This window comes from Phodopus roborovskii, unplaced genomic scaffold, assembly GCF_943737965.1.
Source record: "Phodopus roborovskii unplaced genomic scaffold, PHOROB, whole genome shotgun sequence".
In the NCBI taxonomy this organism is placed as follows: Eukaryota; Metazoa; Chordata; class Mammalia; order Rodentia; family Cricetidae; genus Phodopus; species Phodopus roborovskii.
The window spans coordinates 25,848,983-25,866,591 of NW_026126517.1; the positions used below are offsets into that span (position 1 = coordinate 25,848,983).

The 17,609-nt window shown below is 43.9% G+C and overlaps 1 protein-coding gene across 1 annotated transcript; it reads right to left on the reverse strand.

The window, feature by feature from the left end:
• Positions 1 to 300: 300 nt before the first annotated feature.
• Positions 301 to 12,548, reverse strand: Nnmt (nicotinamide N-methyltransferase). Its single transcript, XM_051197366.1, has 3 exons — positions 12,276 to 12,548; positions 10,857 to 11,064; positions 301 to 773 (listed from the first exon to the last, which is right to left on the reverse strand). The coding sequence occupies exons 1-3, from the start codon at positions 12,427 to 12,429 to the stop codon at positions 341 to 343; spliced, it is 795 nt and encodes a 264-aa protein (XP_051053323.1). The 5' UTR covers positions 12,430 to 12,548; the 3' UTR covers positions 301 to 340.
• Between the last annotated feature and the right edge of the window lie 5,061 nt (positions 12,549 to 17,609).

Below are 17,609 nucleotides of genomic sequence, written 5' to 3' on the forward strand. Positions count from 1 at the left end.
CTGGGAGGTTAACAGAGGTTAACTAATGTCTCTGTAGGCAGGCATGGGCTTGATTCACCTATGGTTCACAGGTGTGGCCATAACTGCATGCCTGAGGTGGTGAGGCTTCTTTTGTGAGTACAGGCAAAGGAGACCAGATGTCTCAGTTACTCACTTGGGGGTCCCATAGTATTAATACATGTATGGAACACAGAGGAATGGTCCATGAGCTCATCGTAGACTGCCCACTCCACCCTGAAACACGGAGCCCCACCAGTCAGCTTCTACACCACACAGAGCACTGCAGTCCGAGTCACAGTCTGAAACGAACCAGCAAGCCTTTAATTGGGGTCACAGGATGTCATTCAGCTCCACCTGGCTTGCGCCCCACTAGGGAGAACAGTCCTTCATTGTTGGCTGTGGCAGAAGAGTAATTCTGAGAAATCACCTCAAACCTCTCAATGGTGTAGCCAGCCTCTTCCACGGCATCTCGAACAGCCTCCCATCCCAGGGGAAGGCTGGAAAACCTCTGCTCTCCTATCATGTAGTAGCTACTCTTAAGGGCGTCCACCATCACCAGGAAGCCCCCTGGCTTGAGCAGGCTGCCCAGGTTCCTGAGGGCAGTGCAGTAGGTGGGAAGGTCAGGGCAGGCAGCATCCAGGCACAGGGTGCTGAGCAGGCAGTCAGCAGGAGGCAGAGAGACCCCACCCAGAGGCTGGCTCTGAGTCACATCACACTTCAGCACCTGTTTGATTGCCCGCCTCAACTTCTCCTCCTTCTCAGGTCCCTTGGTTCTGAAAAACAGACATGGATCAGCATTACTCTCTGCTCTAGATATGGGGACCCAATACCTTTTTGGTCAGGGCTGAGGATGTATGCCAGTGTGATCCTTAAATTCATCCTAATCTGGTGTTTGAATGTTACCCTATTACCCCAAGCTGGGTCAAATTTCTTTATAAAGCAAAGAATGACATGAAAACAGTCACAATAGTTCCTATCTGCTCCTGAAATGAACTGCCCTTCATGAAATTGTCTATCCACTCTTTTAGCAGTATGTTTTTTTAAAAATTATTAGTACTGTCCTTGACCGTTTTGTCTAACTGCAAGGTGGTAGCTATTTGACTCTCACACAGTAGATAACAATATGGCTTAAGTGCTGAAGGATTGTCTTTAGTTACTTGTTAATGAGGGGAATGGGATACCACATAGACAGGTTTAGAAGCTGTTCATCACAGGGCTTGGGACTTGGCTCAGTTGACAAAGTCCTTGTCTAACATGTACTATGTCCTGGGTTCCACCCCCAGCATCATATAAAACAGATACGGTAATACCTGCCTACAATTCCATCACTCAGAAGGTAGAGGCAGGAGGATCAGAAGTTGGCTACCTAATGAATTCAAGGTCAGTCTGGGCTACAAGACGCTATGTGAGACTGGCTCAAAAAATAAATGACACCGAAAGAAACCCTTACTGATCATCTTACCACTGTGGCCAGGATCTCGAGTCAGTTCCTATCTCCTGACTTCAGATAGCTGTGTATTTCCTAACATCATTTTCTTGGTAACCCCATCAAGACACCTGTCTCTTTTTTGCCAAATCAACTGAAATTCAATTAATTGACGGAGATGAGAAGGCAGGAGAAAGAGATGGGTCATATATGGTTCTACAGTTTACAGCTGGAATGTCCCCCAAAGGCTGTTGTGCTAAAGGCTTGTAGCTAGGTCAATTCTACTGAGAGATAGTGGAGCCATTAGAAGGCAGAGTGAGTGAAGTACCCAGGCCCCTGAGGTCCTGTAGGAGACACCGTCACTGGTGCAGAACCCTTGGAGGAAATCGGTTGGCAAAGCACCTGGGCAATGCACAGTTGTAAGCTCAGGGAAGTCTGATACAGACTCCAGGAAGATGAGATGGCCATTCCAGGGCAAAGCTTGATGGAGACAGTAGAGGGTAGTCCAGCATCATCCAAGAAGGAAGAGCTTGAGTTGGGACAAGTTCCAGTCATGAGGAAAAGTCAATGGTTTGAAGAAAACTACGGCAGAATAATTTGAGGTGAGGGAACTTGCTTGGGGTACATTCAACCAGTTGCTGGTGTCCTTTGAGTTTACTATAAGTTTTCATTTTAGAGACTTAATTATGTATGGGTAGAGGGAAAACCTAGGTATCACCAGCCACCAGAGAAATATGCCTAAACCACAAGGCTACACTTCACATCTATCAGGAGGGCTAGCATGAAAAAGACAGGTAATAAGTGTTGGCAAGAAACTTGTCTGCCTGCACTGCTGGTGAGAATTTAACAGTTTTCTCAAAAAGTTAAACAACATTACTGCATAGCCCTGAATTCGATTCATGGGTGTCTTAGGGTTTCTTTTTGCTGTGAAGAGGCATCATGACCACAGTGACTCTTATATGGGGTGGCTTACAGTTTCAGAGGTTCAGTCCATCATCATCATGGTAGGACATAGTGTTGTGAAAACAGACAATGGTGCTAGAGAAGAAGCTGAGAGTCCTACATTTTGCAGGCAACAGGAAATGAACTGTTGAGACACTGGGCTTCATATGAGACCTCAAAGCTTGTCTCCATGATGACACAATTCCTCCAACAAGGCTATACCTACTCAAACAAAGCCACACCTATCTCATAGTGCCACACTCTTACGGGCTTATGGGGGCCAATTACATTCCAACTACCACAGTGGGAATATACCCAAGAGAAACAAAGCATGTATCCACACAACACATATATGTGTGTCCTTAAATGACCCAAGGCAATCTAACTACCCAACAGCCTATAAATAAGTAACTCTAGTGTGGGAGATACACACATGAGAAAACTAATTGCCATCAATGGATTCTGATGTGTGCTACTGTGCTGTGAAATTTAAGTACTTGTCCCTTCCAGCTCTCTTCCTCCCCACCCAGATGTAGAACTTCTGTGCTCTCAAGATTGAGCAAATTAGATTGTTCTCAGAACTTTCCAGTGTGCAGTGCTGATACCTTGACCCCAGGTGTGGGTGGTGCATGGCTTCCTCCTATGCTTAGCCCATCCCCTGGCTTGGGTATACAAGCCCATTACTCTCTGTAATAAACAGCAGCTTCTTCTTCACTTCTCGTAGTCTGTTAAGTGCTTCAATCCTGACACCCTCCGCCAACTCGGTACTCTGGTCACGTGGGTATGACACCACTGTAACACGGGTGGACCCAGGAGACATTATACTTAGAAGCCAGAAACCAAAGGTTACATGTTACACAGTCCCACTTACATGCAATGTCCAGGAAGACTCTAGAGACTGAAAGTAGGGCAGAGGTTGCCAGACGCTGAGGGATTTGGCAAGGGTGAGAATTTCTTTGGGGAATTACAAAAATCTTCTAAAATTATTTGACGTGACATTACACAACTCTGCAGATACACTGAAAACCACTGGGTTCCACTTTAATTGTATCTACTAGTGGTATGGTTCTAGCTCAATAAACTGCCCTGTCTAAAAAAAAAGGGGGGGGGCAAGAGGCTTTGTGATATAACCTCTACTCCCACTCTCACAAGGTGAAGTGAAGCAGGAGGAATACACACCCAAGACCAGAGTGGGTAGGTGACATGCGACTCCAGGCCAGCCTGGGTTTTGTAGCAAGACTGTGAAGAAGACAGGGGAGGGGAGGAGACAGTGAGAAATACACAGAAAGGGGCAGAGGCTTAGCGAATGTTATCAGGGAATTTCCAGAACCACTACACTGGTATCTACATAGGGTATTAAAAACGGAGGCTGGAGAAATGGTTCAGTGGTTAAGAGTACCCACTGCTCTTGCAGAGGACCTGCGTGTCAGGTCCAAAGGAAACCCCATTTCCCACATTCCCAAAGCTCCAAAAGGCAGTCCTGTGAGCTCAAGCTAGACTATAAGAGAATTTCTGGCAGTTAGATAAAAGCCAGCATTCCTTGGGAACGTGTGAAAGAAACTGTCTCCCATCTACCTAAAGGAGTCATTTTCCGTGTTTCTGGCAGAAGGAACTTATGGCTACCTGTGATATAGCATATCAAAGCTCTCGCTGCCCCCCCCAGCACCTGTTACACATTTCAGAATCCATGCTAGCACCCTAGCCCTTCTCACCTCCTCTCCTCCCCTAAATTCCCTCCAGCTCATAGGCTTCCCTCCCCACAACTACGCAATCTCCCTACAACCCTGCTATTCTGGCTATGTTTGCCTTCTACTCTAGGTTCTTCCTGATATCTCCAACTGTTCTCTCTCATATATATATATATATATATATATATATATATATATATATGCATATACATATATATATACATACACACACACACACACACACACACATATATATATATATATATATTCCTCACCATATCATGGAGTAGCCATGTCATCAGTTTATATACTGAATTCAGGTCCCAGCAGCCACACCTGGTCCTCATAACCACCTGTAACTCCAGCTCAAGGGGACCTGACATTCCTGGCTTCCATGGGTCCTTGAACCCATGCCCACATAGAGATACATATACATAATTTAGGACAATAAACATAAACCTTTTTTTTTTAAATTACCCTTGATTGGGTGTACCTGGTTCCTTATTAGGGGTGAAGAAGGTCCTATAGCAACTACTTTGTTCTGAGTAGCCTGGCATTTTTCGAGTTTAAAATTTTCCTATGCTGAAATCTCCTGTGCTGGGTTCTTTTTGAAGTCTTGGGCAAAGTAGAACAATTGTCATTCTAAAAGCAAGGATGCCACCCAGCCCTGCTAGAATACAGATAATTTGACAGAGCATGTTAAGAAGAAAAACTGATCAATAGATGTCTGTGAAAACCAGATTTGAATAGGCAAAGAGAATAGATCAGAAAAATTGGAATTACTTGTCTACACATGTACATAACAAGTATATGGAAGAGGTTAAGAAAATAGAACATGGTGATTTGGGGGTGGGGGTTTAAAATGCCACTCTAGGTCGGGGACATGGTGACAATGTGTATTTAAATGATTACGTCAGAAGCATAGTGGACCTTTGTGCCCTATTGTGTTTTAAGCTATTTTAAAGACACAAATTACCACAGAACTAGCACTTGCCAGTCAGACGATGATGGAAATTGTTCCCAAACTGTGAAGCCCACTGTGAAATCTCGAAAGCTCACAGGAAATGTGCCAATTTGAGAAGGGGAATTTGTTAGGCTCTCCCATCACAGCCGGTACCTGCTTGTCCTTGGCTGCATAGCAAACATTGGTGAACTCAGTTGCCAAGGCAGCTGTGTAAAGATTACCCCTCAGGGCTCCTTGAGGACTGTGGGTAACACCCACAGGGAAATGGACTCGCCTGGAGACCCAGGCAATTACCACTCAGCCTCATGTTTAGCTCAAGGAGAAGGTGATAAACACGAGGGAGCAGCACGGAACCTGGTTTACAGAAAGCTAACTGCAGGCTGGCCATTGCTCTCCTTGTAAAGATCGACTCTTTCAAAGAGAGGCTGCCATTTCCCCTGTGTATATGCTAGCTACACAAGCCTAAGGGACATGGCAGAGAAGGAAAGAAAAGGTAAGGATTCCTGGCAGGAACCCTTTGTGAGAATGTCTTCCCATACCCAGTAATTATCTTGAGATTCTGCCTCCTCGGAGAGGCAAGGCAGCTGGCAAGTCAGAATCTCCACAGGAGCCCTTTCCACTATACTCCCCTGCCCCAAGCTCTATCCCAACAGCCTCCAGTACACCCTCCTGACAAAACCATCAAAACAGCTCAAGGACATAAAGGTTGAAGAAGCCTGGTGTGGTGAGTGGCACTTGCCCTTACTCTCAGCATTCAGTAGCTGGAGGCAGGAGGATCAGGAGCTCAAGGTCATTCTCAAATACAGAAGGATTTTGAGGCCAGCTGTGACACACTAGACCCTGTTTCTAAACAACAACAAAAAGAAAAATCAAATAAACTTGAGTATCAACCTAAGAACCGTGACAGGTAGGAAGAATTGTCTGTAACCCTTTGGCACTGTCCACACCTGAATCAGATAGAAAATGTAGATAGGGAGTGGAGTCTGGAAGGCAGGATACATCCATTCATTTTTTTCACACTTCCATTTGAACCTCTGTTATGTGCTGGGTACTGGGGACTCAGGAATGGACAGAGAGAAACAGCTCCTGTCTTCCTGGAGATTACAGAAGGGAAGAGAAAAAATAGTTAATCTAAGGATGACTCGAGAAAACGGAGTTGAGAACAGATAACTTCACGGAGGAAAGGAACGTGGGATTTTGGGATCCTGGCTCGATCTGGTCTGCAGTGGGGAGAAAAGTGCCTCCAAAAGGAGTTATGTAAGCAGAGATGTGGAGGAGGCATACGTCATCACTGACCAGGCGGAAGAGAGGAGCAACAGGAGGAAGATGGTCCAGCATGAGAAGACAGCTCGGGCAGAGCCACCTGGTAGAGAACATAGGAAAAGAGTGTGCCCCTGGGGCTGGAATGTCAGGCAAATGAAATGCTGGGTGCCAGACAAAACAAAGCTTTGTGGATAAAATGTAAAAGTTTACCTTTTGGGCCGGGAGTGGTGGCACACACCTTTGATCCCAGCACTCAGGAGAGAGAGAGGCAGGTAGATCTCTGTGAATTTGAGGCCAGCCTGGTCTACAGGGTGAGTTTCAGGCTGTCGAGGATACACAGTGACACCCATCTCCAAAACTGAGATTTTTGCTTTCTATCTTACGAAGTCTAAATGGTGTGTAATCATAAAACCCTGGAAGCAGAAACAAGATCAGCTATCATGGTAGCTTGGACAAAGATGATGATTGCTTGGATAAAGATGTAGATAACTATTTCAAGGACAAAACAGAGTAAAGGGAAATACAGGGAGAAAAATGGGCAGAAGCTGGAACTGGGTTAGATGTGGCCCATGACAGAGAGGAAGATGACAAGGTTTATTTACTCTCAGGCTTTGAGGTCATTTGGGTAGTTGTCTGATAATGTCATTCAAGGAGCCAGGAATACTAGCTATGAAGGATACCAGGGGTCATCACTTTATCTGTGTACACCGAGTTTCAGGTCCTTTGACGCTTATAAACAGAGATGTATTTGCTTTTGTTTTTGTTTTTCAAGACAGGGTTTCTCTGTGTGGCTTTGGAGCCTGTCCTGGAACTCTGTAGACCAGGCTGGCCTTGAACTCACAGAGATTGACTTGCTTCTGCCTCCCAAGTGCTGGGATTAAAGGTGTGCACCACCACCACCACCACCACCACCACCACCACCACCACCACCACCACCACCACCACCACCACCACCACCACACAGTTCAGAGATGTTTATAATTGAATGGAAATGGCTAATTGAAGGTTTCTCAACCAATCCCATTCATTTTCTCAGAGAGCTAATGCTCTTGAGAGATGGGAGAGTTCTTATCTGAAAGAGAGACATTTCAAAAAAAAAAAAAAAAAGTATCAGTCACCCAATAGTCATAATGACCATCAAGATCCCAAGGTCCCAAGGAGTCCTATTCGTAAGCTTTTGTGAGTTTGAAAATTCAGAGATACTTGCCAACTGTGTACGTTTTAGAACAATAGACCAACTTTTGCTGTGGGTTTGGAGTTTGTTTTGTGACAATCTTGCCTTTGGGGTGTTTTGCTTTTTTAACCTAAAATACTTAATTATAGTAAACTTACAAATGAAGCATCAGACTACTAGATTAATTAATACATTGATGAAAACAAACAAGAGCCTTGTAGCCCTGGCTAGGCTAGAATTCACTCTGTAGTTCAGGGGGACCTTGAACTTGAAGACCCTGCTGCTGTCTCTGCCTCCTGAGTGCTGGGTTAAGCACCATGCCCAGCCCTTACCAATCTGTGTGGGGAGCTCTGGCTTCAAAGAACAACCACATTCCCAATATTCTAGCTCTTTCCAGGCAGGTCCACAGGGGGCCACTGCTCTCTAGACGGGTGCCCTGAAGTCTCTGTCCCCACCAAACCCCGTACAGGTAGGGAAAAAGAACTTGACATCACACTTCCATTCATCTCCCTTCTCCTGTGTCTCCTGGTAGGCCTGTGGTACTCTTGGCTCTAGACCCAGCTCTCCTCCTGCTGTCATGGTTACCTCAGCAGATCTTATGGGAGTAGGGACTCAAGCCCTGTGCACAATCAGTGAGGCTGGAAAGGCGACATCTCTTCTTAAAAAACAAAACATGTATGAGTGTTTTGCTTTCTGTATGTCTGTGCACCAACAGCATATGTGCCTAAGTGTCCTCAGAGGCCAGAAGAGGGAGTCAGCCCCACCCCCCACCAACTGGAGTTACAGAATAATCAGCTGTCTTGTGGGTGCTGGGAATGGAACCTCGGTTACTTTGGAAAAGTGACCAGTGCTCTTAACGACTGAGCCACCTCTCCAGCCCAAGTCTGCATTTCTAACATACTACTATGTGATACATTGAAGTTGCTAATCTGGGGATCCCAAGGCTAAGCAATGTGTTGTTCAAGGAGCCAAAGGCTAATTCATGTTATTGCTAGAATTTTTTCCCTAAATTTCTCTCTCTCTCTCTCTCTCTCTCTCTCTCTCTCTCTCTCTCTCTCTCTGTTTCTCCCTCTCTCCCTCTCTCTCTCTCTCTTCCCATGTGTGTGTGTGTGTGTGTGTGTGTGTGTGTGTGTGTGTGTCTTGTGCTACCTTTAGAATCTACAAGAGGGAGCCCCTAAAACTAGAGTTACAGGCAGCTCTGAACTACCCAAATATATATGTTTGGAACTGAGCTCAGGGCCCCTGCAACAGCAGCAAGACCTCTTAAAGCTTCCAATGACTAGGCCAGCTCCTATTTCAAGAATTTCTTAAGGAAAGAGTTTATTTCCTTTGCTTATAACAGACGGAGGGTAGTTACATTAATGTCACATGATTTGAGACAAGGGGCAAGGGTTTGGTCCTGATGTCTTAAAACTTCCAAACAATCATGAAATGAGAGATTTTTAAGTGTCTGAGTTGTACTTCCAAGGCAGCTAGCTTTTATTGTCCTCGGAAGCCATCAGCACAAGAAATATCTTCAGATAAAGAAGAAATAATCTTGGGGGAAATGGACTGTAGGTTGATAGAGGTACTCGGAGATGCGAGAGAGACATAAGCTGAATGGGATTGCTATCGTCCTCAAAATAGTTGAGGCTGCTGGATCTGGTGTGAGGATAAGGAAAGAGTGGAGGTACACTCTGACAAAAGTACAGTTTCTCATCCAGGCCATGTGACAGGGATGGGGAGAGTATCTTAAGAGGCAATTGTTCTGAGCTGATGATTCTGCAGGGAGATAAGTGATTGTTTTAGTATCTTACCAGAATGAAGGGCTCGTTTTTGAATGAGATGTGGGCTGTGATGTCTGGGGAAAGTAGGAATGCAGCTCCCAGAGCTTTCTGGTCACGTACTTTAGATTTCAGAATCATGTGTTGTCTCACAATGGCAGAAAACTTGTGTTTAATAAACTTTTTTGTTTTTTAATTCTATCGACCCTGGTAAATTCCTTATTTGCTGATTAAGTTTTAATAGTGTACAAACCCTCATGGCAAGTTATTTTAATTCTGTCCTGGGGAACCATGTGCTTCATATAAGAAAGAGCAATAAGACTTACCTTTATTCTTAAGAATGCATCTTCACTTCTGCTAAATGTGTAAGAGGGTTCTAAGTTAAATGGGTATATGAAAACAGCCTCTCAATTTGTTACTAAATGCTATAATCGTTAACGTGTTCTTGAGGGACCTGACATTTATCTGCCTTCCTTGATAGGAGCTATAACACATTTGGGGCTTCTTCTGTCTCATTCACTGCTCTGGCCTAAGAGCTAGTATTATGGGTGCATCATAGTTGTTCAACTAGGTTTGTTAGATGGATGGATGGATGGATGGATGGATGGATGGATGGATGGATGGACCAAAGAGTACTAATCTTTCAGAACCTTCACCTGAATATGCCACGACAGTGGATTATTTGAAATAGAAATCAAGAAATCAATTCTATTACAATAGCTATAATAAATAAATAAGTAAATAAATAACCTCAAAATAAAATGAACTAAAACAACCAACGATCTCTACAATGACAACATCAATATAGAAGAACGGTGCAAACACCAATAAAATGGAAAGATCTGTCTGCAGATTAGAACAACCAAGATCAGGAACATGCCCATATGACCCAGAGCAGTTTGTGGAGCCAATATCATCCCTGTTAAAACACTAGTAACAGGGTTGGGAAAAAAATCTAAAATGTGTATACAACTGTAAATGCTCAAAGGCCAAACAGCTCCAAGCAAGAAACAAAATCAGGAATACCACCTCACTTCAGTGACAACAACAAAGCACTATAGTCACCAAAACAGCACAGTATTGCCATTAAAACAAAACAAAACAGAGATTGAAGAATAAAGGAACAAACTAGACACCCCAGGACCAAGCCCATGCATCTACTGGTTTTCAATAAACATGATAAGAAGACATGCTGGAGAAAGGCCAGCTTTTTAAATAAGTGGGAGGGCTGTGAACTCAGGTCCTTGTGTTTCCATGACAAGCAGTTTACCCACTGACCATCTCCCAGCTCCTTTTAGGCTCTCATTTTATTCACGGTGAGTAATGAATTCTTCTCACATAATCACATATTGCTTCTGTAGGTTAAAAAACCTGACCAATGTTTTGCTATTTCTGGGCATTAGGCACACACAGAGCCACCAGCTTTGGTTGGAGGACTGACAATAAAATAGTACTCTGGTGGTATGGATGGCTCCCAATCTATTCTCCCAAGTCCTTTTCTTCATCTGTAGTTCCCTTTGGTCTCCATCTAAGAGTTTCTTTTGTGGGTTTCAGCTGAATTTTCATGATATTTCCTGGGTTAATAGAAACATCAGGTCCCTTCAGAAAGCTGAAGAGCAGATCCCCATGACTCTACCTGTTCCCTTCGAGGCCACACACATAGGTAACTACTGGAGACCAGTCAAAGGCCCCTGGCTCCTTCTTCAGCCACTTCTGCAGCTCCAGAAGGTTCTGGTCTGTGTAGTCACTGACAATGATATCCTTGAAGGACTCACAGGCAGACAGAAGCTGGTAGATGGTGGGGCCAGAACCAATGTCAATCAGGAGGTCTCCCTTCACACCACCTGGTACAGAAGAAGCAGGGATCAGGCATTGTAAGAGGACAGGCTGAGCTGGAGATGTACCGTCTTTACTGGGATTGTGCCATAAATGCCCCCAATCAGACAGCCACACCACTCTCCACTCTCCATTAGCACCATTTGGTAAGATATTCTTCTACTTCCTATCCCTGCCTCACTCATGCCCAGTCCTGAATGGAGGCATGTTTCAATGGGCTATTTTGATGTCTGGGGATGGACAAGATCTACATCTGGTATACAGACCACTGATCCCAAAAGATGATGACAGCAACAATGTGAAAACTTTTAAGGAATACTTTGGTAGAAAGTTCATTTTTGTTGTTGTTGTTGTTTAACAATTGAGTTTAGGGATGTCCCAGCAGTTCTGAGTACATACTCCACACTGATGAGGGCTGGCAGCCATGTAACAAGCCAGGCATCTCACAAATGCCTGTAATCCCTTCTCTGATAGGAGCAGAGAGGAGAGGCACTCTGGGGCTTGCTGGCTTCTAGCCTAGCCAAGACACAGCCCTAGGCTTAGGAAAAGACTCTGCTTCAAAGGGATGGGAGAGAATGATGGAAGAGGATACCTGGTGCCCTCCTCTGGTCCCATGCATGCATAGGCATGCAGCATGGGCACACACACTTACACAGACACACATAAATAAAAATGCTAAAACACTGAGATTAGTTATGATCGAAGCATCCAGTTCTTAATATTTGAGAAGGTCTTTACCTCATGGGAAATATTCCTTTTAATTACAAATAGAACCAAACTTTCAATTTATTTATTTTGTTAAGACAGAGTCTCACTTTGTAGCTTAGGGTATCCAGAAAAGTCACTATGTATTCCAGACTGACCTCAGACTCATGTAGATCCTCCTATCTCTTGAGTCCTGTGCCCCAACACCCAGATCTCCTCTCTTAGATTCTCTAATGTCCCATGAGATTGAATGGCTCCTTCAAGCTACATGGAAAGTCACTGTAGATGCAAGGTCAGCACTCAAGCCCTCTGGCTTCATCTTTCAAGATCATATAAAACACAATGGATATAAAAGATCTTTGTAAACTGTAAAATAGCTAAGCCAGCATTAATTTTTATTCTCGTTAAACAAATGAGTGATGCCAAGAGACTGTCCAGGAGTGATGATGGGTAGACACAAGTCCAGTCATCCCCTCAGTTTCAGTGTGACTCATATTTAGAGGGACAAACTTACCCAGGCAGAATATCTTAAAAAGATTTTCCAGCAGATGCCTGAGGATTTCGTTTTCTGCACAGTGTCTGGACCCAAAGCTGTAATATTTTTCCAAGTAATCCCGGGGATTAAAATGACTTAGATAAGTGTCCTTGGAGGTAAAGCGGGGCTCCATCGTGTCTCAGCTCTGGGCCACAGGCCCACCGCTCTCCTGCTCTCTCCTCCAGAAGTCAGGCAGTTACGCTGGGAAGTTGGCTTTTGGAATCTTGAGCTGTCAATCTTCCTTCAGCTCGCCCATCCCTTAGAGGCTGATGTTTGTTAAACACTAACAGCAAAATAGACCAAAGATGTTCTGACTCTTCCAGGAAGTGATGAAATTACTGGAGACAGGAGCTTAGGAGAAGAGGAGTGGCAGAGGGAGGGCACACGCCGCATGTCACCCTCTGCCCGGTGGTGAAGGCCAGCCACAAAGGCTGCAGATGAGAGAAATGGCCCAGCTCACCGTGGAGATTGCTTAACTCCTGGAAAAGGCCCTAAATTTGAAGTAATCAGTCATCTCCAAACAATCCAGTCTGTCTTGTTTTTGCAAGGATTCTTCCCAGAAAAAAAAAAAAAAAGTCATAAAGAATGGTTCCAGTTTAAACACATGAAAGAAAAGAAAGAGGTTGTGGGGTAAGAAAATGTACTCATTGCTAAGGAATGGTGGCTAAAGAGAAAAAAAAATCACTGACAAAGTCTGGAAAGACTAATTTTTAAAACATGGACAAGTGTGTTTTTGGATACAGCATGGCTGATGTACTCATGAGCTCACTGTAACTATGGTTACCTGCACAGGGTCAGGCAAATAAGATCAGGCAACACTCCAGCACTAACTGGACTCGGTGAGGTCATGAACATGGGAGGGAGTGTGTGTAAGAGGTGGTAAGAAGTAGTTTCGGGTGGGTATAATCAGGGTACATTATAAGATGTATGAAATTGTCAAAGAATAGATAAAAGTTAAAATGTTTGAACATCAAAATCAATCAAAACTGTTCAAAGGCTGAAAATATAGCTCAGATGGTAGAGCGCCTACCTGTCATGCGTTAGTCCTAAGGCTTGATTCCCAACACTGCATAAATCTGGCATGATGTGCATGCCTGTAATTGCTGCACTTAGGAGGCAGCGTCAGGAGTTCAGGTTCGTTCTTGGCTGCATAGCAAGTTCAAGGCCAGCCCAGTGCATCTATGGCTTCCTCTCACCCTTGACACTGTTCAGCCTTCCCAATTCTCCCACCACCACCCCTGCTTGACTGTTATTTCAAAGCAAGCCTGAAACCTCAACTTCCTTAAACAATTCCCTGTTTCCATTCCTGGGCTCACATTACCAATTAGAATTCACCTTGATTTTTTTTACTAGTATAGATTTGCTTCTGGTTTTGTCTGTCAATTTTTTCTCTCAAAACTATTACAGAAGTGATGAACTAAGTGTCCAGTAGACTAAGGACGGTGCCCCTTTATAGTTCCTGCTCTGCATCATGCGTTGCTTTACGGAGTAGCTGCTCAAATAGCATCTGATTAACTATCCTGAGTTGTTGCATCAAATGCAATATTAGTATCTGGTACTCCATGGGTCATGATTAAGCCAGGGCTCTTTGGTCACAAGGCAAAGACACAAAGAATCTCCACTAAGGCTGGGGATGGAGGATGGCTCACAGGTTACAAATTAGACCCCATCTCAGGGGGGAAAAATGGCTGATGATACAAACTGAGAACAAATTTCAGGAAATAACCGGTCAATGTGAACCATTCAATCAGCTCAGTTGCCTTCCCTTGTTTCCTTGTCCTTTTGCCTGTCTTTGGGGGTCTGGGGACCTCTATTGTCTACACTCAGCTTCTTTTGCTCATCTCCTGAATGCAGCTTCATTCTGACCTTTCCAAATGGTCCAGGGGGATGGAAAGAGCCAAGTTCCCTACATCCATTGTCAGGAAGGAAAATGGGATTCTGCCATCGCATTTACTCATTAAAAGAGAAATTCCTCCCAGTTCATCAGATGCACAGATATTTAAATGATAATAAGATTCAACAACTAATTTTAGGCCAATACATTACAAAACTTAGGCTTAGGAATTCCTAACTGGAGGTATAACACCTAAATAATGCTATAACTCTTAAATAATTCAACTGAAAAATATATTCAGAGTCAGCTTGCCTTCAAGAGTAACAATCCAAGATCAATCCCTGAAGCCCACAAAGGAAGGAGAGAACTAACTCCCTCCATTTGTCCCCTGATAGCTACATATGTGCTGTGGCATAAGCACGCACATACACACACACACACACACACACACACACACACACACACACAGAAAGAGAGAGAGAGAGAGAGAGAGAGAGAGAGATGAAGGAAGGAAGGAAGGAAGGAAGGAAGGAAGGAAGGAAGGAAGGAAAGAAAGATTAAATTATATCCACACAACATTTTTCAACTACTATGTTTATAAGTTTAAGTTTAGGAAAAATCCAAATACCAAGGTGATTTACGAAAAGGAAAAATTACAAACTAAAAATTACTCATACAAAAATTCTACAGTAAATTATCTAGTCAGGAAAACCCACTCAAACTTACTTCCATGGTGCTGGATATACCTCGAGAACTTCTGAAGCATTTTGCACACACCACTAACCCTTACAGCAGTTCTGTGAGTTAGGACTGTTTTCTCTATGGCAGCATATGAGGAGATTGAGGCATCAGAGGTTCAGTTACTTGCCTGAGCCACAGCCCTGTTTTAGAGCAGGCCCAGTTCAAAGGCCTGTTCTTGTGACAGCTATACTACAACCAAAGCAGTTTGTCCCTGTGACACACAGTAATCTGACAATTAAATACTCAATGAGTACTAGCCATCACATTTCCACTTTGCAGGAGAAATTGCTAAATTCATTCAATAGACGCAAAAGAAATAAGAAAGTTCAAGTTCAATATCCATCCACAATAACGACTCTTCTCACACTGGACATAGAATGAGGCGTCTTTAGTCTACTGGTAAAGATTATGTGCAGACATTTTGTTGAGTAATCTTACATTTGAAATCTTTCCCTTCAACATGAGGTCAGAGATACCTGTGCTAACAATCGTCAGGGTTTTTAGTTTGGTTGATTTTGAGTCAAGCTCACTCTATGTATCACTGGCTGTCCTGGAACTTGCTATGTAGACTAGACTGGCCTTGAGCTCATAAAGATCCAACTGCCTCTGCCTCCTGTTTGTCCTGAGATGAAAGGTGTGAACAACCACACCCAGCAACAGTTACCAATTTTAACAAAAATTCTACCAGAAGTACCAGAAATATAGGAAATAAGGAAAATAAAAAAAGAAACAGAAGGATTAGAAAGAGAATGGGAGGATCCATTGTCAACATGGTGTTCTATATAGGAAATGAAAAGTAAGTACACATTTTCCAGGATGAATACAAGAAGCCAAAGTTCTGGGCACAAAATCAACTGACAAAATTAAATTCCTCTTCAGTTAGCAACAGTTATAAAATGAAGTTAAAAAATCAGCTTTCCCCATGGTGACATTAAAAACTATGAAGTACCTGTAGCAAAATGTACATAGGACATTAATGGAACAAATTATCAAGTTTTATTGAAAGCCATTAAAGGAGACCTAAATAAATGGAGAAAAACACTACTCTGTGGTAAGTAGACAGCTTAACACTGTAAAGATGTCATTTCTCTCCAAATTGATTTATAGACTCAGTAAAATCCCAATTAAAATCCCAATAGGTTTTTTTCCTAGAACTTGACAAGCTGGCTTTAAAATTTATATGGCAGTGCCAAGGGCCAAGAGTGGGTACTCTTGAAGAAGAATAAGGTGGGAGGACACCCTGTACCAGATATAAATACTTATTAGAGAGCCATCACCATTAAGGCTGAGTAGTATTGGCACTGGGCTTGATAAATAGACCTATCCATGGACCAGCGTGGAGGGACTGGGGACAGACCCATTCTGTGTACATTTGATGTGTGCACGCATGGGTGGCAGCTAAGATCATCAGGGAAAGAGATAGACTTGCAATAAATAGTAAGGGATAGTTTAGTATCTGTAGGGAGGAGAACAAAATGAGAGCCCCTCCTCACACTGTGAGCAAGAATCAATTAAGTCTTACTAACCAACACTACATAAAAAGCAAAAGTTTGAAGATTCAGAGGGTGATATAGAAGAATGTCTTCATAGTCTTGGGTGTCGGGAAGAATTTCCTAAACCAGATGCAAAAGCCATTAATAGTAAGTGAAAGTGTGATGTGGCCCCACAAGACTGGCTCGGGTTTTGATGGATATATTTGGTGAGAGTAGCCTTCCTTGCGGGATGGCAGCTGAGCCATGTTTTTGCAGTCCACAAGGAGGTGCCTCCTCAGACATGAGGAGCATGTGTACAGAGATGAGTATCTTCCCATGGCTTCAACAGTGTGCACACTCACAGGGCTCAGGCTGAGGATGCACAGCCACATAGATTCAGCCAGAAACTCTACATATATGATCAATAATCGTATCTCTCAAAGTTTAAAATTGGCTACGAAATCCACTGAACTGGTTTCCACCGGCACTGGAAACGACACCGTGGAGAGAAACAGCAGGCCACCATAAGCAGAAAATGGCTTGGCTTGGAGTGGGACAGCTGAGGGCTACTTGGGAAAGTTAGCTGAGCTAAACCAGGCCAGTTTCTAGTTCCACTCTCATTACGTGCTTTGTGACCTGTAGAGAGGACAGTTGGGGTCAGGGCTTTTGGCAGAGGCTGGTACCAGCTCCTACTGTGGCTGGTGGCCCGGGAACCACGTGTGCCTAACACATGCAGGACCAAAGTCCAGAGCCGAGGCAGAGCTTCCTCAGTTCCCAGAAGGCACAAGCTAAGGCACTGAGCTATGTGGACTGTTCTGACCCATCCCTTTCCTCCTTCTCCCCTCGGCGTGACACTGCTGTCCCGTGCTTACACAAATCACCCTATCTTTTAGCTCTCCTCTCTGTTCTAAGGATTTCTTTCTGCCCCCTTTCTCCTTCTGCCTTCTCCTTTCTTTTCTTTTTCTCCTTCCTTCATTCTGAGACAAGGTATCATGTAGCTCAAGTTGACCTCAAACTTGCTATGTAGTAGTTCCTGTGCCTCCTAAGTGCTGGGATCACTGGAAGGGCCACAGCACTTAGATAACCCAGGGTTTCATGTATACTAGATGGGCTTTCTACCAACGAGCCCCACATCCAATGATTTCTGTCTCGATTCTTGCTAACTACTGCAGTGATAAAATACCCATCAGGGGTATCTGTCCTGTTCCTACACGTGCTGCACAAACAATGTCATTTCAGTATTCTCTCCCTCTATACACTGCATGT

What these genes read in the sequence shown, in the direction of transcription:
- Nnmt (XM_051197366.1), bottom strand. Translation starts at nt 12,429, where the DNA reads ATGGAGCCCCGCTTTACCTCCAAGGACACTTATCTAAGTCATTTTAAT. An exon ending in TTTTAAGATATTCTGCCTGG is followed by an intron (nt 11,065 to 12,275) that starts GTAAGTTTGTCC and finishes CTTCTGTACCAG; the next exon opens with GTGGTGTGAAGGGAGACCTC. An exon ending in TGTGGCCTCGAAGGGAACAG is followed by an intron (nt 774 to 10,856) that starts GTAGAGTCATGG and finishes TCTGTTTTTCAG; the next exon opens with AACCAAGGGACCTGAGAAGG.